General features: G+C 37.6%; 1 protein-coding gene across 1 annotated transcript in view; it reads left to right on the top strand.

The window, feature by feature from the left end:
• Positions 1–2292: 2292 nt before the first annotated feature.
• Positions 2293–27722, top strand: part of QSER1 (glutamine and serine rich 1) — a 63246-nt gene continuing 37816 nt past the window's right edge. The window contains exons 1-5 of the mRNA XM_007943280.2: positions 2293–2315; positions 3961–3969; positions 10774–10886; positions 11229–11390; positions 17110–20802. Of these exons, the coding sequence (XP_007941471.1) occupies positions 11294–11390; positions 17110–20802 (3790 nt within the window). The 5' untranslated portion in view covers positions 2293–2315; positions 3961–3969; positions 10774–10886; positions 11229–11293. The remainder of the gene's footprint in view (positions 2316–3960; positions 3970–10773; positions 10887–11228; positions 11391–17109; positions 20803–27722) is intronic.

The following is a 27722-nucleotide window of genomic DNA, read 5'->3' as shown; positions in this document are numbered from 1 at the left end:
AAGAATGAAGAAAACCAAAGATTCATGGAAACAATTAGTCCTAGCGACTGGTACACCCTCAGCCTATATGACTATGAGACCAGAAGAACTAGATGGTGCCCGGCTACCACTGTCATCCACTTGGAAGGGGATCTATGTAGGAGATCCTTGATAGAGAGGGAGAACAATGTGGAACAAAACTCAAAATCATTTGGAGGGGGGAAAAAGGGGGGTGGACCAGGTTTGCTGGTCCGATAGAGCCTGGTGGAACCACTGAGACTATGGCCCCTAACTGCCCTTCAGGTCTGGAATTGAACCCACACCTGTGGTTTACAGCCAAACAAAAGACAGGCATATGAGTTGAACATTTACCTCAAGTAGATACTCTCCTTGGAGAGAACAATCATAGGAGAAAGAAGGGCTGCTTATGCACAGGGAGACAGCTCAGGGGGCAGTAGTCCATGGAGGGATGGACATGGGGAGGAGGTAACTATGGGAAGGAAGTGGGAGGGGAGCTGTTGCATTGTGGTAAACTATGGTCAATGTCATGAGACAAAGTATATGTGAACTGCTGTATGGAAAGTGAATTTGCTTTGTAAATCTTCACCCAAATCACAATTAAAAAAAAAAAAAAAGAGTTCTCAAATGTCTTTTTACCACTGTTCTGCTCATATCATTTCTTACCTGGATTTCTACTGTAGGATGCTGGTCTTTCTGCTTTCAATTTTCTATATTGCTTATCAGATTATCTTTCTAAGACAATAATTCTCTACTTCAGGTGTGTGACAGAATCATTTCAAGAGCTTCTTAGAAGTGAATATGAAGGGTCCCATCTCCAAACGACTGATAAATAATTTTTTAAAAGATTCAGTGAAAACTTTATTTTGGCCTATAATTTTCCATGATATGGCTTCTGTCAACATGATATCCCATCCCACAACGCAACCATACAGAATTACTTACAGGTTCACTAATGTACCATCTTAGATACATTTCCATGTCCTTCTATATGCTCTTTTGTCCTGAAATACTCTTTTTCTTTCCTTGGATAATCTCTTCCTTTCAGTACTCAGCTGTCAGTTCCTAGCAGAAGCATTCCCACTACTCTGTTATACTTCTTGTTGTTGTTATTGTTAGGTGCCATCCAGTCATCTCCGACTCACAGCGACCCTATACACAGCAGAATGAAACATCACCCAGTCCAGCACCAGCTCTGCGATCCTTGTTATACTTGAGCCCAGTGTTGCAGCCACTGTGTCATTCAATCTCATTGAGGGCCTTCCCCTCTTTCATCAACCCTCCACCTTACCAAGCATGACATCCTTCTCCAGGGAATGGTCCCTTCTGATAACATGACCAAAGTAGGTGAGATGAAGTCTGGCCATTCTTGCTTCCAAGGAGCATTCCGGCTGTACTTCCTTCAGGTCAGATTTGTTAGATCTTTTAGCACTCCATGGCACTTTCAGCATTCTTTGCCAGCACCACAACTCAAAAGCATCAATTCTTCTTCGGTTTTCTTTATTTATTGTCCAGCTCTCAGCATATGAGGTGATTGAAAATATCATGGCTTGTGTTAGGCACACATTAGTCCTCCAGGAGACATCTGTGCCCTCGGCACTTGAAAGAGGTCCTTTGCAGCTGACTTGCCCAGTGCTATACGTTGTCTGATGTCTTGACTGCTGCTTCCAGTGGCGTCGATTGTAGAACCAAGCAATGTGAAGTCTTTGACAACTTCAATTTTTTCTCCATTCATCGTAATACTACTTATAGGTCTAGTTGTGAGGATTTTTGTTTTCTTTATGTTCTTTATATTGAGATGTAATCCATACCGCAGACTGTGTTCTTCAATCTTCATCAGTAAGTGTCATCTTCACTTTCAGCAAGCAAAGTTGTGTCATCAGCATATAACAGGTTGTTAATGATCCTTCCTCCAGTCTCGATGCCACATTCTTCTTTATATAGTGCAGCTTCTCGGATTATTTGCTCAGCATATAGATTGAATAATTATGGTGAAAGAATACAACCCTGACACATTCCCTTCTTGATTTTAAGCTATGCAGTGTCCTCTTGTTCTGTTCGAATGACAGCCTCCTCGTCTCTGTACAGGTTACTCATGAGTACAATTAAGTGTTCTGGAATTCCCATTCTTCTCAGTGTTACCCATAATTGTCATTATCCACACAATCAAATGCTTTTGCATAGTCAATAAAACACAAGGAAACATCTTCATGGTATTCTTTGCTTTGCGCCAAGATCCATCTGACAGCAGCCATGATATCCCTTGCTCCATGTCCTCTTCTGAATCTAGCTTGCACCTCTGGAAGTTCTCCATCAATGTACTGCTGCAACCGTTTTTGAATAATCTTCAGTAAAATTTTACTTGCATGGGATAGTAATGATATTGTTTGATAATTTCCACATTCTGTGGGATCACCTTTTGAATGGGTGCAAATATGGATCTCTTCCAGTCAGGTGGCCAGTTAGCTGCCTTCCAAATCTCTTGGCATAATCGAGTGAGTGCCTCCAGTGGGGCATCCGTTTGTTGAAACATCTCAATGGGTAGTCTGTCAATTCTGGTGCTTTGTTCATTGCCAATTCCTTCAGTGCATCTTTGACTTCTTCCTTTGATATCAGTGGTTTTTGATCAGCTGCCACTCCTGAAATGGATGAAGACCTACTGGTTCTTTTTGGTACAGTGTATTCCTTCCTTCTTCTTTTGATATTTCCTGTATCATTCAATATTTTATCCATAGAATCTTTTAGTATTGCAACTCAAGGCTTAAATTTTTCCTCAGTTCTTTCAGCTTGAGAAATACTGAGCATGTTCTTCCCTTTTGGTTTTCTAACTCCAAGCCTTTGGACATTTCATTATAGTAATTGGCTTTGCTGCTCGAGCTGCTCTTTGAAATCTTCTGTTCATCTGTTTTATCTTGTCATTTCTTCCATTTGCTTTGGCTCCTCTCTGCTCAAGGGCAAATTTCAGAGTCTCCTCTGTCATCCATTTTGGTCTTCTTTTCTTGTCTTTTTAATGACCTCTTGCTTTCTTCATGGATGATGTTCTTGATGTCTTCCCACAATTATTCTGCTTTTCTGTCACTGGTGTTCAATGCATCAAATCTATTCTTTAGATGGTTTCTAAATTCAGGAGGTATATATTCAAGATCATATTTTGGCTCTTGTGGACTTGTTTTAATTGTCTTCAATTTCAAGTTGAACTTGCATATGAGCAGTTGATGGTCTGTTCTACAATTAGCTCCTGACCTGTTTTCGGCTGAAGATATTAAGCTTTTCTATCTCCTCTTGCCATAGATGCAGTCAATCTGATTCCTGTGTACTCCATCTGGCAAAGTCTATGTGTATAGCTGCCGTTTGTGTTTTTGAAAAAAAGGTATTTGCAATGAATAAGTTGTTCATCTTGCAAAATTCTATCATGCGGTCTCCAGCATTATTTCTGTCACTAAGGCCAAATTTTCCAATTACCAGTGATTCTTCTTTGTTTCCCACTTTTGCATTCCAGTCACCAGTGATAATTACCACATCTTGATTGTATGTTTGGTCAATTTCAGACTGCAGGATTTGATAAAAATCTTCAGTTCCCTCATCTTTGGCTTTGGTGGTTCGTGCATAAATTTTAATAAGAGTTGTATTAACTGGTCTTCCTTGTAGGCGTATGGATTTTATTCTATCACTGACAACATTGTGCTTCAGGACAGATCTTAAATCATCCTTTGTAATGATGAATGCCATACCATTCCTCTTCAAATTGTCATTCCCTGCATAGGAGATGGTTGTCTGATTCAAAATGGCCAAAACCAGTCCATTTCAGCTCACTGATGCCTAGAATATCAATCTTTATGCATTCCATTTCATTTTTGACAACTTCCAATTTTCCAAATTCATACTTTGTACATTGCATGTTCTGTATTTGTATTAATGGATGTTTGCAGCTGTTTATCCTCAATTTGAGTTGGGTCACGTCAGCAAATGGAGGTCTCAAAAGCTTTACTTTATCCATATCAGTGAAGTTGGTTCTACTCTGATGATGCAGCTCTTTCCCAGTTGTATTTTGATGGCCTTCTGACCTAACTGGCTTGTCCTCCTGCACTGTATCAGACAGTGTTTCTGGGCTGTTCATAAAGTTGCCTGGTAATATAACAAGAGTGTTTCTTTGCTATTCATAAGGTTTTTCCTGGCCAATTCTTTGAGAAGTGGATGGCCTCTTCCTTCTTCCTAGTCTGTCTCAGTCTGTAAGCTGTGCTGAAACCTGTGCACCATATACAACCTCACTGGCATTTGAAACACTGGTGGTACCGCTTCACAGCAACACACCACCACAGTACGACAAACCGACAGACAAGTTTGTCTCCCTTAGCTGTTATACTTATGTTTATTCCTTTTTATTTCTGCATCTTCTAGTGTTTACCATTACACTTGGCAGTCAGTAAAATCAGTTGTATAAATGCAGACTTCACCTTCAGATGCAATAATAATTTTAGATGTAATAATAATGGCATTAATTCATCTTTATTATGTGCTAAATTGTGTGTCTACATACCCCATTTACTGTTACAGCAACCTTAGAAAGTTAGCTATTATCATTAACCCTTTTTTACAGTTGGAGTCTCTGGGTGGTGCAGACAGTTAAGTGCTCAGTTGCTGACTGAAAGGTTGGAAGTTTGAGTCCACCCCAAGGTGCTTTGGAACAAAGGCCTGGTGATCTACTTTGAAAAAAATCAGCCACTGAAAACCAATTTGCTGTGTAAACTTTCACTCAAATCACAATGAAAATGTAAACAAGAAAAGAAAACCCTATGTTCTGCTCTGACACACATAGGTTTGCCATAAGTTATAATCCACTCAGTGGCAACTGTTTTTTTTTTTTTTTTTTTCTGTTTTAGGGTTTTTTTTTCCCATTATTATTTTAAAAATTTTATGGATAAGGAAACTGACTGAGACTATACAGTTAGCCTCAAGTCATAGAATTTATAAAGTATGAAACTGGACTTGAATTCAGTGGCCTATTTGTAAAGCCTATGTTTTTACACATTTGCTATTGTTCATAAATTAATTTTTTCAATTTTATGATTAAGAATTCCTTCATAAGAGGTGATTAGTTCTAGGTGTTACATTTTTGTTTTTAATTCTTGGACTATGATTCCAAACTTACAACTGTCAAGTCAATTTTGACTCATAGTGACCCTGTAGGACAGAGTAGAACTGCCCCCTAAGGTTTCCAAGGCTGTAAATCTTTATGGAAACAGACTGCCTCATCTTTCTTCTGCAGAGCAGCTGGTGAGTTCAAACTACCTGTTTTTTGGTTAGCAGCCAAATGCCTAACTGCTCCACCATCAGAGCTCTTCGGACTATGATTAGCTAAAAATAAAATAAATATATATAAAATATTTGATAAATTGACTTGAGTTGACTGTACAAATGTTGCACATATTGAAATGGATAAGTCTAGAGACATGCATTGAGCAAAGATACTACTTTGCTAGATCCAAGGCATGGTGTTTTTAATGTTTCCATATGCATGCAAAAGCATGAATAAGAAAGACTGAAGAAAATTAATGCATTTGAATTGTGGTGTTGACGAAAAATATTGAGTGTGCCATGGATTTCCAGAAGAATAAACTGATCTGTCTTGGATTAAGGGTGCCCCTTAGGAGGGAGGATGGTAAGACTTCATTTCATTTACTTTGGACATGTTATCAGGAGGGACTAGTCCCTGGAGAAGGACATTATGCTTGGTAAAGTAGAGGGTCAGTGAAAAAGAGAAGCCTCTCAATGAAATGGATCTACAATAGTGGGCTCAAACATAGCAATAATTGTGAGGATGGTGTGGGACCAGCCAGTGTTTCATTCTGTTATATACAGGGTTGCTATGGGTTGGAACAAACTTGATGGCACCTAATGGCAACAGAGGCAAAAGTTCCACACTCAAGGCTAATTCAGTGAACTCCGTTTATTTCTGTACTCAATTTAGAAGAGAGATTTTATACTAGAGAACACGGATGAATTATGTTAGATGAGTTAAAGCTATTTAGTTTAATTTAGAATATTAGAACTGCAAAGAAAGTTAAGTTTGTTAAATAAGAAACCTAGAACTCTAAAAGATTGACTTTGCTTAACGAATTTTTGTAGCATTTTACTTGCAAAATCAGGACTTGAGACTGAGACCCCTAACTTTCAATCCAGGGTTCTTAACTTTCTCTGTTGTGAAAAGTTGATATAACTAAGACTAAATCTTTCTAAAGCTCAATAGAATTTCCAGTAGCCAAAATCTTTAATACTGAGAAAATAAAATGATAATAGTAATGAAGGTAGAAATAATTCATTTACTGCTTAAGTAACTTAATGCTTGTTTACCTGGGCTTTAACATATTTCATGTTAGTTTTGCTAACTGAGTTTTAAACTTATGATTGTACTTTATGTCTTGAGCGTATGAACATAAGAGTAGGCTACCCAGGGAGTAGATTTGTGTCTGGATCTAAGACATAAAATACGCTCTCTGTTCATACACAGCCCTTCTATTCTACCATGATTGATCTCTCCAAGGAGTGCATCTACCTAATATAAATATTCAGCTCATATCTCTGTCTTTTGTTTGGCTGGAAGCCACAGGAGTGGGTTCCAGACCTGACGGGCAGCTAGGGGCCATAGTCTCAGGAGTTCCCCCAGGCTCTGTCAGACCAGCAAACCTGGCCCCCCCCCTTTTTTTAAATGATTGTGAGTTTTGTTCCACATTGTTCTCCCACTGTAGCCAGGATCTCCTACATAGATCCCCCTCCAAGACTTGACAATAGAAAAATGGAGTTTTCCTTTTGAGCATATACCATTTTCACTCCATGCATTGCCATTTTTAGATGAGACTTTTGTTTCAGCAGTCTCTTCAACCATAAAATATTATTTTTTTTGTTAAATTATATTAAAATGTTAGAGAAAGATTAGTCATACTTTAGTAAACGAGGTAGAGAGTGGTAATGATGAAGAATTTATCTTTTTTGATTTGATTTTGAGAAAAAGGTCAATATTTTTGGAATGTAAGTGGCTTAACTGAAGACACCATTCTGTTTCCCCTCTGCAAAATTCTTACCTTCCTTATTCTTAAGATTGAGTTAGCACCCTATTCAAGAGTGTGTGCAGAGAAGATGGATGATGAAGGTTTATGCTAGGCTGGTAATAATGAAGATTGAGGAAGATGTGCTCCTTAGCCTTTAGTTCATTCTGCTTTCCTAAGCCTCAGCCCATGTAATGTTTAGAGCTTGAAGGGGATGGGAAAAGTCCTGTTTCCCTACCAACCATGCAAGGCTTGGGGGCTAGTAAGGGCTGTGCTGGCCCACAGTAGGTCCTTTCTTAAGCAAATATACATTTATTCCAAGGAGATCATGTAATGGTCTGAATATAGGAATTAAAATTAAGACAGTATTTTGAGGCATGAGGTTTCATTTTTTTCAGCATAATTTTTTAATAATTGGCTTTTGCTAAAAAAACAAAAACTCAACAAACCAGTGGCCATCAACTGTAATGCCTTCTGTAAGCTATATTGCCTTCTGAAAACTTACTTTAAAATAATAAAAATATTATATACAGTTAACTAGACATCACTATTATGTAGAGATGTGCCAGTCATAGGAGATTGAAGATGTACATGACAAAGCTCATATATAACACTTTGTTTGATAGTGTTGTCTAGTTCATAGAAAGCTACCAAGGATCAGTAAATATTGAGTGACTTTTTAAAAATTGATATATAATTCACAAACCATAAAATTCACCACTTTAAAGTATAAGATTCAGTAGTTTTCAATATAAGATTCAGTAGTTTTCAGTGTATTCACAAGAGTGTCCAGCTGTCACCACTGTCTAATTCCAGAACATTTTTACTACCTGCAAGACAAACCTCATACCTATTAGCAGTCTCTTCCCACTTGCCTCTCTCCTCAGCTCCTGGCATCTACTGATCTACTTTCTGTCTCTATGGATTTATCTGCTCTGGGCATTTCATATACATGGAATCAAACTATATGTGATTTTCTGTGACTGGCTTTCACTTAGCATAATATTTTTAAATTCATCCATGTTTTAACATGCATCAGTACTTCATTCCTTATTTACTTATTTATTTTTAAATTTTATTGTGATTTGGGTGAAAGTTTCCAGAGCAAATTCATCCTCCATATAGCCATTCACATACACTGTTTCATGACATTGACTGCAGTCTCTCACAATGCAGCAGCTCTCCTCCTACTTCCTCCCCATAGCCACCTTCTCCCTGTGCCCTTCCTTCCCATGCACGCCTGGCCCCTGAGCTTTCTCTCTGTTCATACACAGCCCTTCTATTCTCCCATGATTGATCTCTCCAAGGAGTATATCTACCTAATGTAAATGTTCAGCTCATATCTCTGTCTTTTGTTTGGCTGGAAGCCACAGGAGCGGGTTCCAGACCTGACGGGCAGCTAGGAGCCATAGTCTCAGGAGTTCCACCAGGCTCTGTCAGACCAGCAAACCTGGTCCTTTTTTTTAATGATTGTGAGTTTTGTTCCACATTGTTCTCCCATTGTATCTAGGATCTCCTGCATAGATCCCCCTCCGAGTAGTTGACAGTGGTAGCTGGGCACCATCTAGTTCTTCTGGTCTCATAGTCATATAGGCTGAGGATCACATAGTATACCAGTCCCTTGGACTAATTGTTTCCATGTGTCTTTGGTTTTCTTTATTCTTCTTTGCTCTGGACAAGGAGAGACCTTTTGTTGTATCTAGATGGCCACTTGCAAGCTTTTAAGATCCCAGTTGTTACTCTCTAAAGTAGGATGCGGAACAATGTTTTTGTATAGTATGTTATGCCATTTGAGCCTGATGTCCCCTGCAACCATGGTCCAAGCCCACAGGTCCAACTACTCAGTCCCTCTGGGTAGCTGGCTGTGGCCAAGAAGTCACTACAACCTTGTCCCTCGTCACCTCTACCATATACCTGGGAATTCTTACAGAACATACAAATACACTTGTAGAAACATTGTCTGCCAACCCTATACATGGTCATGGGCACACTTCCCCCTGAATGTACATACCTAATCATTCCGCCTGTCCACCCTGTAGATCAGTGTTTGCCATCACCTACTATGGTATGGTGTATTTTTTATTTGTTGTATGGATATGTCACGTTTTGCTTATCCATCAGTTGATGGGCATTTGGGCTGTCTGTACTTTTTTGACTATCATGATAGCTGCTTGTACATCCATATACAAGTTTTTGTGCAACATGTTTTCAATTCTTATATTGATACTACAAAACTTCCAGGAGAAAGCACAGGAAAAAATCTTTGAGGCCAGAGATTAGGCAAAGATTCTTGGCTGTGACACCAAAAGTACAATATAGAAAATAAAAAGTTGATCAAAATTAAGAATTCTTCCAAAGATGATGTTGTTGTTAGGTGTCATTGAGTTGATTCTGACTCATAGTGACCCTGTACAGAACCAAACACTGTCTGGTCCTGCACCACCCTCAGAGCCCTTGCTATGCTTGAACCCATCATTGCACTCATTGTGTCAATCCATCTTGTTGAGGGTCTTTCCCTTTTTCTCCGACCCTCTACTTTACCAAGTATGATACCCTTCTCTAGAGACTGGTCCCTTCTGACATGACCAAAATAGATGAGATGAGGTCTAGCCATTCTTATTTGTAAGGCACATTCTGGATACACTTCTTCCAGGATAGATTTGTAAAGACATTGTATGGGAATGAAAATATAAGCCACAGATCAGGAGAAAATATTTGTAAAATGTGTATCAAGCAAAGATCTTGATACCAGAATATATAAACATCTCCCAGAACAAAGAAACAACCCAGTAAAAAATGGACAAAAGATTTGAGTAGCTGCTTTCCCAAACTTCTTTGGATAAAAGATAAGCAAATGATGATCAACATTGTTGGTTAATAAGGCAATGTGGAAAAAATATGCTCCCACCAAAAAATACATAAATAAATCCACAGTGAGATACTACTATATCTAAATTAGGATTGTTAAAAAAAAAAAAAAAAAAATTACAAACTGACAGTACTTAGTGCCCAACAAGCATGTGGAATGACTGAAAGGGGTATGTTATTGGTGAGAATGCAAAAGGGTAAGGCCACTTTGGAAATCTACATTGTTTTTCAAAAGTTAAACATATATCACTATACTACAACTCAGAAATTGCCCTCCTGTGTATTTATTTGATAAGTAAAATTAAAACTTACATTGACACAAAACTTGTACATACATTTATAACAGTTTTTCAAAATGTTTGAAATTGTATAAGTGAGTAATTGGGAAATAGTATTAATTTATTTGAATTATCTGATTCTGTAGAATGTCAGAATTAAAGGGACCTTAGAGATAATTTTGTCTAAGCTTTTTTTCATTCATATAAGGAAGATACTTCCACAGTGACCAAGTCCCATGTTGTACTCACACTGCAGTCTAGTAGCAGAGCTCGGACAATGGATTCAGCTCCCGTTTCCTACAGTATTGCTCATTCTGTTGTACCGTGCAGTCTTCCAGCAAAAGAGCTCTGTTTGGGATAAAGCTGAATTAAGTAAAATACTATGTATTGTTTTTCTTTCTTGTATATCTTCAATATATTTTTCGTGTGGTGACAGTATTGTCAGACTGTTGGAGCTCTACTGATCTGCCTAGGCCAGGGATTTGGTCAGAGACCTCTGCCACTTTTGATAGTTGGTATCCTAGAAAATTTTTGGTGTGCATATGATTTAGGTATATGTTTTGGTCATTGTTTTTAATATCCTCTAGTTTACGCTATGAAGAAGGACATCCCTCACACTCTGAAGCAGATCTCCTTCAAAGACAGAATTTTGCAGCCTCTCGTCAGCTTCCTGGATATGGTACCACAGCTCAGCCAACTGGTAAAAATTCTCATGATATTGAGCATGAATCTAGGATCATTTAGTGAATAAGAAAAAATAATCAATTTTCATGAGTTAGGTTATGAATATGTATAGGGTTATGCCCTGGGAAATGTTAAGATGAAAATGAGATTAAAAGTTTTGTCTTTTACTGATAAGGGAGTATCTAGATAATTAATAGGTTGTGCAACTTTGGAGATTTTAAGTTATAAATGTGCTTGGTCAATTAATATTCATTTGTTACTTCAAAATAAGACAATTTAGGGTTGTTGAATGTTTTGGTCTCAATTTAAGTATACTTTTTTTTTTTGTCTCTGAGATATATTTTATCTTTAAATGTAGGTCTTTCTGGAATATTTGAAACTAATGTGAACAGTGCCATCACTAACACTAAAGAATCTTCAGCGATGAATTTTCTCTCTGCTGTTGAATCCCGAACTGCTCAGGCTGCTTCTTCAGGAACTACTCTTTTACCACAATTCAGGGCTCCATCCTGGCAGACAGGTAATTCTTTGTTTTCAGAATTTTTAAGTCTTTTAAAAATACTTAACCACAAATACCTTTTATATGACCACATCAAGGTAATGTTGTTGAGAGTGTTGTTAATTATTGATCTTCCAGTGAACTTTAAAACCTGGAATTTTTCACAATTTTAGAGTGGAAAAAATTCAAGTATTTGTTATTGGCAGAAATTTGGGTTTTGCCCTTGGGTAAAAACCAACAAGTTTTGATTGAACAATGTAGATAATTATTAAAGATATACCTTGATGTAAAATTATATCTGACAGTTTAAGTAGTTACTTGTCTACTTGAAAGGAGCAAAGATTAAGTTTCATTTATTTTAGTGATTTCAGGTTGGATAGATGGTATAATAAAAAACAATCTTGGAAATGATTTATTTTATCATTGGTGGTAGTCTAAACTATTCTTAACTAGACAGATTGAATCGCTATTTAGTTTAACGAAAAGCCATTACAAGTTCATATTACTACCTTGTGCTTGTTTCTCAATAATTATAAGATCTATATGCCCTTTTCTACTGTTCTGTTGTTCTTAGTTCTCAACTGTTTCCCTAAAACATGTTGTGTGTATGTGTATAACAGGACAACAGGAAGGTTAATTTTGGGGGAGGAGGGGTAAAAACAATAAGAGATACCATAGCGTATTTGAGAAAATATTTTAAATCATAGTTATAACACAAACACAGTAAATTGATTTTTTGCTTCCTGAAATAATTTTACCTTTCATGTACTTAGCTGACTTTCTGTTAATCAGTATCTTAATGCTGAAACTTGATATTAAGAAGTAAAGGATTCAAATACAGCAAAGAAAAATATATTTTTTATATATGTTTAATGAAGGCAGGAAAGCTTTTACTCACATCTAAGTGAGCCAACACTTTCTATAAAATGTTACTACCTTGTATAGTTTGTTTTAAAAAAATTTTGTGTTTTTTAGGTTTCCATTTTTTAAAATTCACTTTTGCAATTTGTATCTGGCCCCATAATTGAATTGAATTCAGAAGGGCCTTGGATTCTCAGGTTAGTAAGATAGAACTTTTTTTTGTTTTTTGTTTTTCCCCCCGGAGTATCACAGGCTTTACTACCATATGCTGTCCCACTTAAAAGAAATATTGGTGGATTTTTGAGGACATTAAACTGGATCTGAAAATTGGGACATGAACATACATGCATATGCCATTAGTTGAAAAAGGGTATTAGTTTTAGTGTGTTAGGATGAGGAGCATCTTCATTTGGAATGTCTGAGATTATAATATGACATTAGATACATTTCAAAATACGCTCTGTTAGAATAGTGTGGTGAATTTGCTAGCCTCTGGGACTCCGTTCTGTATTGGTATAATAAATCATGCAGAAATAAGTAAGAAGGACCCTTTATCACTGTGGGATACAAGATGACTAGGAGTTCCTCACCTACTATTTTAAGCCCCGCATCATTTTCTGGCCTTCATAACTACCCTCATCCACGTTCTAGGCTTAACTGAAGGTGTCAGTTACCACTGCAGTTACATTGCTTCTTTAGGTATGGTTATGACATACACAACATAAAACATTTTCTTACTTTAGAATAAACATTATGACTGAATCAATTCTTTATAACTTTAAACTTAAATTTCAGTTATTTACTGCTATCCATTTTTTATATTTTTACTCCTATCCACACAAACACACAAAAGAGGAGATTCCTGCTGAGAATATGGAGTAAGTAGATTTGAATTTCATGAATGCCACTAAACAGCCCTGTGACCTTGGACAGGTCACTTCTCTGGTCCCAGTTCCTCATTGCTGTGGCCAGGTATGGAAATGGCTTTGGTGATAGAAATGGCTCTGGAGATCACATGATAGAATTTTGCAAGACCAATAACTTATTCATTCCAGATACCTTTTTTTCAACAACATAAACGCTGGCTAGACACATGGACTTTGCCAGATGGAATACACAGGAATCAGATCAACTACATCTGTGGAAAGACTGAATGGAGAAGCTATACAATATCTCTAGCTAAAAACAAGGCCAGGAGCTGACTGTGGAACAGATGATCAGCTGCTTATATGCAAGTTCAGGTTGAAGCTGAAGACAATTAAAACAAGTCCATGAAAGCCAAAATATGACCTCAATTACATCCCACCTGAATTTAGAGATCATTTGAAGAATAGGTTTGATGCATTGAGCACTAATGACCAAAAACCAGAGGAATTGAGGAATTACATCAAGAACATCATCCATGAAGAAAGCAAAAGGTCATTAAAAAGACAATACCAAAGAAAATACCAAAATGGATGTCAGAAGAGACTCTGAAACTTGCTTTTCAACAGAGAGTGATTAAAGCAAGTGGAAGAACTGACAAGATAAAAGAGCTGAACAGAAGTTTTCAAAGAGCAACTTGAGAAGACAAAGTCAATTACTATAATGAAATATGCAAAGACCTGGAGTTAGAAAACCAAAAAGGAAGAACATGCTTGGCATTTCTCATACTGAAAGAACTGAAGGAAAAAATTCAAGCCTTGAGTTGCAATATTGAAAGATTCTATGGGAAAAATATTGAATGATGCAGGAAACATCAAAAGAAGATGGAAGGAATACAGAGAGTCACTGTACCAAAAAGAATTGGTCAAGGTTCATCCATTTCAGTAGTGGAATATGATCAAGAACCAATGGTATTGAAGGAAGAAGGCAAAGCTGCACTGAAGGAATTGGCAAAAAACAAGGCTTCTGGAATTGATGGGATACTCATTGAGATATTTCAATAAACAGATGCTGTGCTGGAGGTACTTACTTTGTGCCAAGAAATTTGGAAGGCAGCTTCATGCTCAACTGACTGGAAGAGATCCATATTTGTACCCATTCCAAAGAAAGGTGACCCTACAGAATTGGAAATTATTGAACATTATTAATATCACATGCAAGTAAAATTTGCTGATGATAATTTAAAAATTGTTGAAGCAGTATATTGACAGGGAATTTTCAGAAATTCAAGATGGATTGAGAAGAGGATGTGGAATGAGGGATATCATTGCTGATGTCAGATGGATCGTGGGTGAAAGCAAAGAATATTAGAAAGATGTTTACTTGTGTTTTACTGACTATGCAAAAGCATTAAGACTGTGTGAATCATAACAAATTATGGATAACATTGAGAAGAATGGGAATTCCAGAACACTTAATTGTGCTCATGAGGAACCTGGAAGCTTTCATTCAGACAGAACAAGGGGATACTACATGGTTTAAAATCAAGAAGGGAGTGTCTCAAGGTTGTATCCTTTCACCATACTTACTCAATTTGTACGCTGAGCAAATAATCCAAGAAGCTGGACTATATGAAGAAGAACGTGGCATCAGGATTGGAGGAAGAGTGATTAACAACCTGCGATATGGAGATGATACAAGCTGGCTTGCTGAAAGTGAAGATGATTTGAGGCACATACTGATGATTGAAGACTACAATGTGCAGTATGGATTATACCTCAACATAAAATGAAAATCCTCACAACTGGACCCATAAGCAGCATCATGAAAAATGGAAAGAAGATTGAAATTGTCAAAGATTTCATGTTACTTGATTCCACGATCAACACCAATGGAAACAGCAGTCAAGAAATCAAAGGACATAGTGCAGTGGGCAAATTTGCTGCAAAAGATCTCTTTAAAGTGCTGAAGAGCAAAAATGTCTCCTTGAAGACTAAGATGTGCCTAACCCAAGCCATGGTGTTTTCAGTCGCCTCATATGCATGTGAAAACTGGCCGATGAATAAGGAAGACTAAGAAGAATTGATGCTTTTGAGCTGTGGTATTGGCAAAGAATACTGAAAGTACCATGGACTGCCAAAAGAAGGAACAAATCTATCTTGGAAGAAGTGCAGCCAGAACACTCCTTGGAAGCAAGAATGGCCAGACTTCGTTTCACCTACTTTGGTCATGTTGTCAGAAAGACCATTCCCTGGAGAAAGGATATCATGCTTGGTAAAGTGGAGGGTCAATGAAAAAGGGAAAGGTCCTCAATGATAGATTGACATATAGTAGCTGCAACGATGGGCTCAGCTATAGCAAAGATTGTGAGGCTGGCACATGACCAGGCAGTGTTTCATTCTGTTGTACGTAGGGTCGCTGTGAGTCAGAGCCAGCTCAATGGCACCTAATGACAATATAGCCAGGGAGTTGAACTAGATTATCTTAAAAGTCTATGAGAGTTCCTATGATTATATTATTTTAGAAATGAATTTCAGATGTTATTCTTCAAGTCCAACTAGGTATTTTTTATCTCTATAGTAGTTGTTGTTGTTGTTATGCGCCATCGAGTTGGCCCCGACTCATAGTGACCCCTCCTTGGGTTTCCGAGGCAGTATCACTACAGAAGTAGATTGCCCTATCTTCCTTCCGAGGAGTGGCTGGTGGGTTTGAACCGCCAGCCATCTGGTTAGCAGTCAAGTGCCTTAGGCACTAAGCTAGTAGTAATATTTTTTTGACATTTAATGGAAAGAAATGAGAAGAATGTTTTTCAAAGGGTCAGAGAATCCCCTCCTATAGTCTTTCTTTCTTTTTTTAATGGAAGCTCATTATAAAACATTTACACAATAAAAGGGTATGTAAAGTAGAAAGTAATAGTTCTGATCTACAGATGTACTTTTTAGAAAGGAGTTAACATTTTGGTATTTATTTTTCTTGGATACCTTTCTGTGTCAAAGCTTTTATATCCTCTAGTCAGTGTTCATAGCAATTGTATTACTAGAATATACCATAATTTTTAAATGATCCTAGTGGTGCAATGGGTAAGCACTTGACTGCTAACTGGAAAGGTTGGTGGTTTGAACTTAGCCAGTGGCTCTGTGGATGAGACATCTGTAGATGTGCTCCCATAAAGATTACAGCAAAGAAAACCTTAAGTGGTAGTTCTGCTTTGTCACATGGGGGTCACTATGAGTTGGAATTGACTTGGTAGCAAATAACAACAGCCCTTGTTGATGAAGATTTGGATTTTTCCACTAAATATTATAAATAATACTCTGAGGAATACCTTGTACAAATATATTTGTATCCACTTATTTCCAAAGGGTAAACTTCTAGAAGTAGAAATTTTTGGATCACAAAGGTATATACATTTCACTTTTAGTATATGTTGCTGGAATGTTGTCCTGAAATGTTAAGAATTTCTTTTTGACAGTACTTTATTTATTTCTGATCATCCTTTCATTACAAGCATGCATCTGTTACTGGGAAGTTGTTAATAAGGTTAAAACTTGAAATGGAAGGGAATTTTAAAGTGCATATATTTTGATAAAAGAAACTTTGCAGTTTTAAATAACCCTACTATAATTTTTAGATTTATTTATCATTAAATGTAGGCAATTTAATGTTGGTGTTAATTTTGATGTGATGTTCATTTTAGTTTGTCAGTGTTTTGCATTAAGCTTGCAGGATATATCACTAGAGATTATGTATATTTTTACTGGTTTCTAAAATTTCACATGGCTTTATCAACTCCATGTGAACTCATTTTTATAGTAATTATCATTTTGATACTTTTGTAACTTTATTTTTGCTTTCAGAAAGCTAGCTATTTTGAAATGTAAATGTAAAAATTTACATGTATAACCAATGTATCAAGTTTTTCAGTTTTACAGAGATTTTGATGGATTGGAGTTATGTCATTCACTGAGTATTTTTGTTGTCATTTTATAAAGACCATCGTGTTTTCTCTTTGTAGGTATGCATTCCTCAGCAGCAACTGAGCTGTTTGTTACTGGACCTTTGCCAACCACTGGAACACTTCCACCATCTGCCCTCTCTGCTTATCAGCATCCCACTACCTTCAGCAACAGAAACTTTGCTACCACATCACCTTTGGTGCTTCAGGATCCAACTTTTAACACTACATCAAATGGAATTTTAAATCCTCATGATCCTTTGCTACAAATCAAGACTTCCCAGGGAACTGTTCCAACTGCGTTGGCATTTGAGCGCCTGGGCAGTTCTTCATTAAGTAACAGCATACCACCTCAGTCTTCAACATATCGCTCAGCTCAAGAGTCTGCACCCCATCTTTTACAACCTCAGTTTAGTTTGTTGCCTTCTGCACTTGGAGGAGCCCAGCAAACTCCTCAAGCCTACAGTTCAACTCTCTTTTCTAGTTCTACTGCTTCCATTGAAAGAGCTCTTCTTCGAGAATGTAGTGTTATTAAACACCATCAGAGGCCTTCAGGTACCCAGTCTATTCAGGCACAACTGACTGGTTCACAGCATTCCTTACATAGTTACCTATCAAATGCTAGTGTAGTTAATTTTCAGGAAACAACCAGGCAGTCATCTTTATCCTGTAGCTCAGTTGGAGAGTCTACTCAGGTGAGCAATGGAGGATCGCAACAGAAGACCACCCAGGTCTCAGTTGAACTTGCTCAATCTTACTCATCTGCACTTCCATCACCAGGGTATCCTTCTACTACAAAAGTAAAAAACTGTTCTATAAAACAGCCACCAAGGTCAACTAAGACCCCCAAACCTCAGAGTATAATTCCTCCTTTGCAGACACTAAGCTATTCCAAGCCTTTACATAACCAGAGTTCTGTGATACCGGGCCAAGCACAAATTTATTCTACAGCGCAGCTACCAAGCCTTTTATCAGTTAGTCAGTCCCAAAATTATGGTTTAGTACAACCACATAATGTGCCATCTATTGTTCATTCACAGGTTTATAGGTCTAGCAAGGTTGAGAAGTTGCCATCCTTATACAAAACGTTGACTTTTTCTGGGTCATCTCAGACTATAACTTCTGAAAATCAGACACTTAGTTATTCTTCTAATCAGCAACAGGTATTATCTTCAGTTACAAGTGAGAATTACCCTGCCCAGACAAGAGATCTGTCTTCAGTTAGTCAATCTCAAAGTTACTCATCTGGTCATTCTCAGGGTTTAACACCAGTTAGCCAGTCACAGGTTAGCTATTCATCTCAATCACAAGTTTTGCCAGTTGCTAGTCCTTCAGAAAGCTATGCTTCAGGGCAGTCCCTAACATTAACAGCCCCTTCTCTTTCTTATTCTTCTGCCTCTCAGGCTCAAAATTTGCCAGTGTCTAGCCCAACCCAGAATTACATTTCTTTGCATTCTTCCCAAAATACACAGACGCAAGGGTCATCGTCTCCACAGTCCCAAAAGTATTTGCCTGCTGTCCAGTCATCGTCTTTTGCATCCTCTACTCATTGTCAGACATTACAGAATAACATACCTTCTCCTGATCAGAAGTCTTATTCTGAAAGAAAACTTGACTCAAATGTTTATACATCTTCAAAGCAAGAAGATAATTTTCCAATGCAAGAATTACAGGTATTACAGCCACAAACATCTCTTGAGTCATCAACCCAAAGGCTATCAGATGGGGAAATCAGTGCTCAAGAATCGGCTTATAAGGTATCAAAGGCAGATAACAGGTATTCTCAGAGTGTAATCAGAAGTAATTCTCGTCTTGAAGATCAAGTTGTTGGGATTGCTCTACAAGGGTCAAAAAAAGAAGAAAGCATGGTTGTATCAGTAACACCACTCAGTCAACAAATTGGCCAGGTCAATAATACACCAGCCCTTGATATTAAGAAAGCAACTAATTTAATGCAGGCTCCACAAATAAGGTTGAATACTAAAGACCTAAATGAGCAACATTCCCTTACGCATAAGGTACACGAAGCAAAGATCCAGGAACAGCATGATCAAATAATTAATGCTTCATCTCAGATTCAAATTCCAACTCATACTTTAGGGCATGGCCATCAGGTATCTGTTCCTAATACACAGGTCCTTTTAGACTCTGCTTGTGATTTACAAATTCTTCAGCAGTCATTACTTCAGTCAGGTTTAGCACAAGTAAAGGGGTCTTTACAAGTACAGTGTGTTCAAAGTCCTCAACAAATAGTACATCCTTTCCTTCAAATGGACAGTCATATTATTCAAAGCACTGGTGATCATCTCCAGCAGCAACTCCATCCTCAAAATCCTGAAATTATGAAAATGGACCTCTCTGAGTCTTCAAAACCATTACAACAACATCTCACAACAAAGGACCATTTTAATGAAACAAATCAACATGATTCAAAGAATCAGTTTGTTTCTCTTGGCTCAATATGTTTCCCAGAGGCAATGCTTCTCAGTGATGAAAGAAATATCTTATCAAATGTAGATGATATATTAGCAGCTACAGCAGCAGCTTGTGGAGTTACACCTTCTGAGTTTTCCAAGTCAGCTTCAAATGAAACCATTCAGTCTGTTGAAGATGGTGATTCTAAATCTCATTTTCAGCACACATTAGATGTCAGGCAAGTCACTTCGGATTTTAACTCTGTAACAGCCACAATGGGAAAGCCACAGAATGTAAGTGAAATTTCTTTAAATGGAAGTCAGATTACCATAAATCTTTCACCAGTACCCACCCTTAAGTCAAAAGTCACTCTTGATCAAAAGCACATTGAGACACCTGACCAAAATATAGCTTCTAAAGTAACTTTATCAGTGGTTGGACCAAATCCTGAAAGCCAAGAGCAAAGTTCTGGCTCAACCAAAAAGTCGTCTGCTATCAATCATGAATCTGAAGAAAACAGTGAAGTTCCTGTTGAGAATATATTAAATAATAACAGAAACCAAGAGCTTGTTTCTAGTAGTAGAAGTATAAGTGGAGAGAGTGCTACGTCAGAGAGTGAATTTACTATAGGGGGTGATGATGGTGTGTCAGTGAACCCGACTAGGAGTGCGCTTGCACTGTTGGCCATGGCCCAACCTGGGGATGTAATCAATGTCAAGATTGAAGAAGAAAACCAAGATCTAATGCATTTTAACCTTCAAAAGAAAAAAGCTAAAGGGAAAGGGCAAATTAAAGAGGAAGACAACAATAATCAGAAACAGGTGAAAAGACCTAACCAAGGCAAACGTCAGAATCCAAAGGGATCAGATATATATTTGCCATATACTACTACTTCCTTGGACAGCTGCCATGATGGTTATCAGCATCAAGAAAAAATGAGACAGAAGATCAAAGAAGTAGAGGAAAAACAGCCAGAGGTCAAAACAGGATTTATTGCCTCTTTCTTAGATTTTCTGAAATCTGGGCCCAAGCAGCAATTTTCTACTCTTGCTGTACGAGTGCCTAACAGAACTAAAAGACCAGGGACCCAGATTGTTCGCACACTTTGCCCCCCACCACTTCCAAAGACTTTATCTGCAACACCCATGTCTTTAGGGTCTGAAACTGGGGGTAACAGTCCATCAGAAAAAGGTGATAATGACCTTAAAAACTTAGAACCTTTGTCTTCATTTTCTTCTGATGAAGATGATCCTGGCGTAGGCAGTCATGATATTTATAAAAGCATCTCTACTACCTTACCTGCTTTGGATGCTACTTCTGATAAAAAGAAGAAAACAGGTAAAGTTTTAAAATATAGATTCATAGGCTGGATTTTAAGCTTTCTTAGCATAAAGCAGTAATGAAAATAGATTTTCAGGAGAAAGTGTATTATTTTTTAAATGTTCCTTACCTGTAGGAAGTGCTGGGTTTGAAGTTGCATAGTTCTGGTTCTCCTTGACTTTTTGCCACATGCAACCTAACTTACACAATATGCTATCAAGAATCAAGACTTGTCTAATGTGAGACTTCTTGGGGTAGCTTATGGATATGAGGCATTGTATTGGAGGCCCTGGTAGTAATACCCTCACATATTTCCTTGGTGTACCAATTTTTCCTGAAGACTAACACTTTACTTTTAAATATGATTATATTACGTGAAGCATGAACATTAAGCTAAAAATAATTTTGTGCTGGTTACAGACTATATGCCTATGTATTTGAATATGTGCTTAATTTTATTCTCCACTTTCTTCTATCAAAACTGACATGTTTTAAGGAGCACTGCTTTATGTAAATGATTGACAGTTAAGCATAAAAGTTACTCTTATAAGGAACATGCTAAAGAAAAAATATTTATTATAATAACAATATAGCTACTATCTCTGTTCCAGGAACTAGTGGCAGTGTGGTGAGGTATGCATTGATTGATATATACTATACAGGTGATGTAACTGAGAGTAAATAAATTGATCGGGTCCCCACAGCTAGTAAGTGACAAAGCCGGACTCTGAACCCAGGACTGTTTGGTTCTACAGCCTATATTCCTGCTCAGCTCTTTTTTATAAAGAGAATGGTGCTTTATGAGTTAAACCTTGTTTTGTGTTGTCTCCTCTGCTTCCGTTGGAACTTGAGACTACTTTTAACTACTAAAGTGAGTGAAACAATTGGTATTCCAGGTAGCCTCTTAGCATAAATGTCTGCTAATACATTTCTAAAGAATTCTTATTTTGTTGCAGAGGATAATTAGCATAACACAACATGAGTCATAGCATCAAAGACATTATGTGCGAGGCTAATCCTGTTGTTGTTATTATGTGCCCCCCAGTCTGACCGACTCATAGCGACCCCTCCTTGGGTTTCCGAGGCAGTATCACTAAGGAAGTAGATTGCCCCATCTTCCTTCCAAGGGGTGGCTGGTGGCTTAGGCACTACGCTACCAGAGCTCCCTAGTGGGGCTTTATTATTCCCTCTTATATTCCTAGAACAAACCTTTTGTAATCTCTAGTCTAAATCTTTCTTCCAGACAGCCATTATTATCTCATTTTTAGTTAAAATCATCACCATCAACCCAGTTCTTGCTACCTGGTCTTTGAAGTTCCCTTTTACCCATGTCTATTGACTCTTCAGCAAGAACTCATCATCTCTTGCGTAGACTGTTGCAGCAGGCCTCTGAATAGAATCCTCCTCACCCATCCCTGTACCAGTTTGCCCTTCACACTGTCATCAGATTTATCTTTGTTAAAAAAAGCAAGCAAGCAAGCTCATTGTTACTTCTCTGCTTTAAAACCTCTTTTTTGCTTAATAGAGAAGAACTAACATGTAAAATTCTTTACAGTCTATCCCTTTTCTTACTCTACTTTCTCGCTTTACTCACTTTCCTCCTTATGTCATGACTGAATTTCTCATTGTTTCTTAGACTTGTGAGCCCCTTTCACCATTATAGGCATTTGAACATGTTTTTCTCTATCTAGAGAGCCCTCTTCATTTTAGAAGCCAGCAGACAGATAATTAACTTTCAAGACCATCTGCAAAGTCATTTTGTAGAAGTCACTCTGGGCAGAATTAGTGCTCTTTTCCTTAAATATTCACGAAAACATTTACTTTTGTGTTTTAATTTATTTTTTTACATTATATGTAAATACATTAGAGTATGAGTCTCTTTAGGCCAGAAAGTGTTGGGCTTTGGAGTTAAATCACCTTAGGTTCAAATTCTGGCTTAATATCTGTGTGACTTTAGGCCTGTAGCTTATCTATAAAATGAGGATCATGATATAGTATCTAGTATATAGTATCTGACTCCAGGGTTTTTGAGAGGATTCAAAAAAATAAAGCACTTAGCCTGACACATTTTTATTATTTTAGTATGTTCATCTGGTGGTGCAATGATTGAGCATTCACCTGCTAAACAAAAGGTCAGTGGTTCAAACCCATTCAGCAGTAATGAGGGAGAAAAGACCTGGTGATGTGCTCTCTTGTAAAGATTACAGCCTAGGGCACTCTGGGGTAGTTCTGCTCTGTCCTGTAGGGTCCCTGTGAGTCAGAATTGGCTTGAGAGCACACAGCAGCAGCAGCATGTTCATCTTTGTATTTCTGATACCTGAAACAGAATAGGTGCTCGATATGTGTTTTTAGAGAAAATGAGGCTATGTAAAAGAAAGAAAGAACATTAGGGTGACTGTGGTGAAAATTAAGTGGTTAGATTTTGCCTTAATTTTGTGGCTAGAGTTCTGAGTTTTGCACACACGTCACACAATGCCAGTAGTTGAAATGAGATCACGGAGAGGATAGGATGGGCCTGTGGTACGCCAAATTCTGTGACTCCATGGTAAACAAGAAGTTTAATGGGAAAAGTGATCTACTGATAACACCTTCTAAACACTTGTAAATTTTCTGGAATGTAGGCTTTTGCTAGCTTTTAAGTCCTTCTGCTGTAGCCATTCGTAGCATATGAAGGAGCTGTCCATAGTTACAGATGTTGCCTCCTGCTTGTTAATTTTAATATGCCTAAAGAGCATATTCCTTGCTCTAAAATAATAGTGTTTCTCTTAAACAATAATTTTTTGTGATGAAAGAACTGTCTAAATTTATTTACCTATTTACTTCCATTTTGAAATTGCATTATAAAAAAAAACAATGGAACCTTGGCTGGGATGTTGTAAATAAATGCCTGACTCAGGCAAGATGGTGCACAATTGTTTAACACTCTATATTTACACTAAAATGACCAATGGAATATATAAAGAGCGGAAGGTCTGCTTGAATGCTGAAATTAAGAAAGGGTAACATTCTCACCAATCTCTACACCCTTCAAATTGAGTTCAAGTGCAGTATAAAACTAGCTTTTGCACTATTAAAATGTTTCTGGATCTATATGAAGTACTTTCCCTTGCCAGTGGAAGCAGTCTGTTAAGTTTATGCTCATAAAGTATGGTTACAGTTTGCTTTCATTCAAAGTGAGTGGTATGTTTCTTCAAAATAGAAGCCAAGCTAAAAAACAGTGGTTTTATTTCTTCCTTTCCAACCTACACCTTTTTCTTTTCTTATCTTAATATAAAGACTGGTACTTCTAGTGTGATGTTGAATAGGAGTGAAGTATGGAGAGAGCCTTACCTAGTTCATGATCTTTGGGGAAAATAAATAAGTATTTCACCATAAGATATGATGTTGGTTGTAGGATTTTTGTTTGTAATAATATCTCCCACCACTCATTTGTTAGTTTGTTGTACTTTGGTGGTTTGCCTGTTGCTGTGATGCTGGAAGCTGAAGACTATGGTAAATCAGACCCAAACCATGCTATTTTCAGTCACCTCATGTGTGCAAAAGCTGGACAACGAAGAAAGAAGACTGAAGAAGAATCAATGCATTTGATTTGTGGTGCTGGTGAAGAATATTGGATATACCATGGACTGCTGGAAGAATGAACAAATCTGTCTTGGAAGAAGTGCAGCCAAAATGCTCCTTAGAAGCAAAAATGGCCAGACTTCATATCTCGTACTTTGGTCATGTAGGACTGGGTCCCTCGAGAAGGATATTATGCTTCAGGGTCAGTGAAAAAGAGGAAGACCCTCAAGGAGATGGATTTGCCACAGTGGTTGTAACAGTAAGTTCAAGCACAGCAGGAATTGTGAGGATGGCAGAGGACTATTAAGTGTTTTGTTTTATTGTACATAAGTTGCTGTGAGTCAGAACTGATTTGACAGCACCTAAGAACAACAGTGTTTTATTGTGTTTTGGTGAAAGTTAACACAGCAAAGTAGGTTCCCATTTAATAATTTCTACACAGTATGTTCGGTGACATGTTTTACTTTTTTCACAGTGTGTCAACTTCTTCATTTCTGTTCAGGTTGTTTCATTTCCCTGCCCCCCTTACCTTCTCATCTTTGCTTTACAGTAACTGTTGACCATTTGGTTTCATACAGACTATTTTTTAAAGGAGTACAGTACTCACAGGTGATACTGTTTATATTATAGGCCAATCTGTTATTTAGCTAAAGGATGTCCTCATGGAATAGTTTCATTTCAAAATTTAAAGAGTATCTCAAGATGATAATCTCAGAGTCCTTCAGTCTCAACTAGTCTAGTAAGTCTGGACTTTTTAAGAATTTTGAGTTATGTTCTACATTTTGCTCCCATTCTATGGAATCTGTCATGTTCCTGATCTGAATGATCAGTAGTGGTAGCTGGCACCAGTAGTTCTTCTGATCTCAAGGCAGATCAGGCTGTGGTTCATATATACTATTAGTCCTGGATACTAGTTTCTTCTTCTTTCTATTTTACTCCAGATATGTCAAGACCAATTGTATCTTAGAAGTTCATTCACAAGCTTTTAAGACACTAGTCACTATTCACCAAAATAGGATGTAGAATGTAAACTATATTATGGCAGTTGACCGAGTTATCTCAGAAGACTATAATACAAACCCTTCAGACCCTATACCAATCCTGTGATGTGTTTGGTTAAGTTTAAGAGGTATCTGTTTGTCCTTTACTGTATATGTGAATATATATGGATGCATGTACTTACATATTTGTACACCTGTGTTTAGATAAATCTTGTATGTGAACATACATAACATGTAACTATACATTTTTTTTTAATAGACGCCTTTTGTCTGGTTAAGGAAGTATGCTGCTTTTCCTAGTTTGTGACAGTTTTTATAATGCATGAAATTGAATTTGTCAAATGCTTTTTCTTTATCTTTTGAAATGACCTTGTAGTTTTCTTACTTAATATGGTGAATTACATTGATTTTCAAATATTGTCCCTATCTTCCATTTGTAGAATAAACCCCTCTTTTATACATTGATGGATTAAATGTTCTATTTTGGGAGGATTTTTCCATCTGTGTTCATGAGGAATATTGGTCTGTAGTTTTCTTTTTGCAATGCCCTTTTCTGATTTTGGTATCTGTTTATTGCTGGCCTCCAATGAGTTAAGGAGTGTTGCCTCCTTTTCTCTTTTCTGCAGAGATTGTGTTAGGAGTATACCATAAATATTTGGCTGAATTTGCCGATGAAACCATCTGGGCCTGGAGTTTTCTCTGTCAGCAAGTTTTTAACTATGAATTCAGTTTCTTTGATACAGAATATCTAGGTTATCTTATTTCCTCTTGACTGTGTTTTGATAGTCTATATTTTGTAAAGAATTTGTCCATTTTATATAAATTGTCAAATATATGGACAAAGAGTTGTCAGAAGCATTCCCTCATTCTCTGTAAGGTCTGCATTGATTCCCCCTCTTTCATTCCTGATGTTATAATTTGTGTCTTTTCTCTTCTTGGTCAGTCTGGACAGAGCTTTATTAATTTTATTGATCTCTTCAAAAAACCAGTTGTTTCATTGATTTTTCTCTTTTGTTGATAATTTTATCGATTTCTTCTGTTCTCATTTTCTTTATTCTGCTTGAACAATAGTTTTAGAAATTTTAGGACCGAAAAAGTACAGTATCTGAAATTTAAAAATTCAGTGGATGGGTTCAATAGCAAAATGGACAGGGCAGAATTTTCTCTTTCTTTTTTATAGTTCCTCTTTCTATGCTAAGAGCTTATATATTCCCACTCATTTAAAGACTATACTTACTTTATCTTATATGTTGTTATGTGCTGTTGAGTCGGACTCAACTCATAGTGACCCCTCCTTGGGTTGCCGAGACAGTAACACTATGGAAGTAGATTACCCTATCTTCCTTCCAAGGAGTGGCTGGTGGGTTTGAACCACCAGCCTTCTGGTTAGCAGTCAAGTGCCTTAGGCACTATGCTACCAGAGCTCCTTTATCTTATATAGCAGTTTTAATAGCTGCTGTTAAGTCTTTGTCTGATAATCCCTATATCTGAGTCATCTCAGGATTGACATTTGTTGATATCTGGAGGATAGGTCACATTTTTTCTGATTCTTTAGATATTGTACTTTTTTGGACATTTTGAATATTACATTTCAAGTCTTTGGAGTCTTTTAGATCCTCTAGAGAATGTTGATTTTTGTTTGTATTAGCAGGCAGTCAATCCATGAGTTCTGTCTCACCATCTGTGATGGGTAGTTCTGGTGTAGGTTCAATCTTCAAAGCTTTTGTCATGCTACTTTGGATCTGTCTCAAACATGTGTCTGTCACCAGTTTGTTTGGTACTTGTATGGTGGAGACTATGTTGTAGTTCTGATCTCAAAACTTTTGCTATATTAGTTTGGGTATATCCCGGACACATACAACTCAGGTGTGAAACTGGGATTTGTGTAGGTTTGTACACAGAATTAGAAGATCCAATTCTTCCTATTCTTTGTCCTCTCACATTTCCCCCCACATTGCTAGGACCCCTTTCCTAGTCCTTTCAGTAGAAAGCTAGGATTTCTGAGTTTAGCTCCCTGTGCTTAAGCACAGGTCTGTGCCACTCGGGCCGCCCTTCAGGCAGTGCAGTGAGAGGAGAGAAAGAACAGGGATTCCCCTATGCCCTTCATGCTGCAGGGTTCTCGTCTCCAGGTTGCAGAGTCTGCTTCTCTGCCACTGTAGTGCAGCTCTGTAACTTTGGCTGTCCTCTAGGCAGGGCTGAGAGAGAAATGCAATGCAACACACTGCCGTTGAGTCGGATCCGACTCATAGCGACCCCTTCTTGGGTTTCCAAGGCTGTATCACTATGGAACTAGATTGTCCAACCTTCCTTCTGAGGAGTAGCTGGTGGGTTTGACCTGCCAGCCTTCTGGTTAGCAGTCAAATGCCTTAAACACTA

The sequence above is a fragment of the Orycteropus afer genome, unplaced genomic scaffold (assembly GCF_000298275.1).
Source record: "Orycteropus afer afer isolate SDZICR_OR568_19922 unplaced genomic scaffold, OryAfe1.0 scaffold00103, whole genome shotgun sequence".
Taxonomy (NCBI): domain Eukaryota; kingdom Metazoa; phylum Chordata; class Mammalia; order Tubulidentata; family Orycteropodidae; genus Orycteropus; species Orycteropus afer.
The sequence above is the reverse complement of the archived record's forward strand: the minus strand, read 5'-3'. Positions and strand labels throughout refer to the sequence as shown.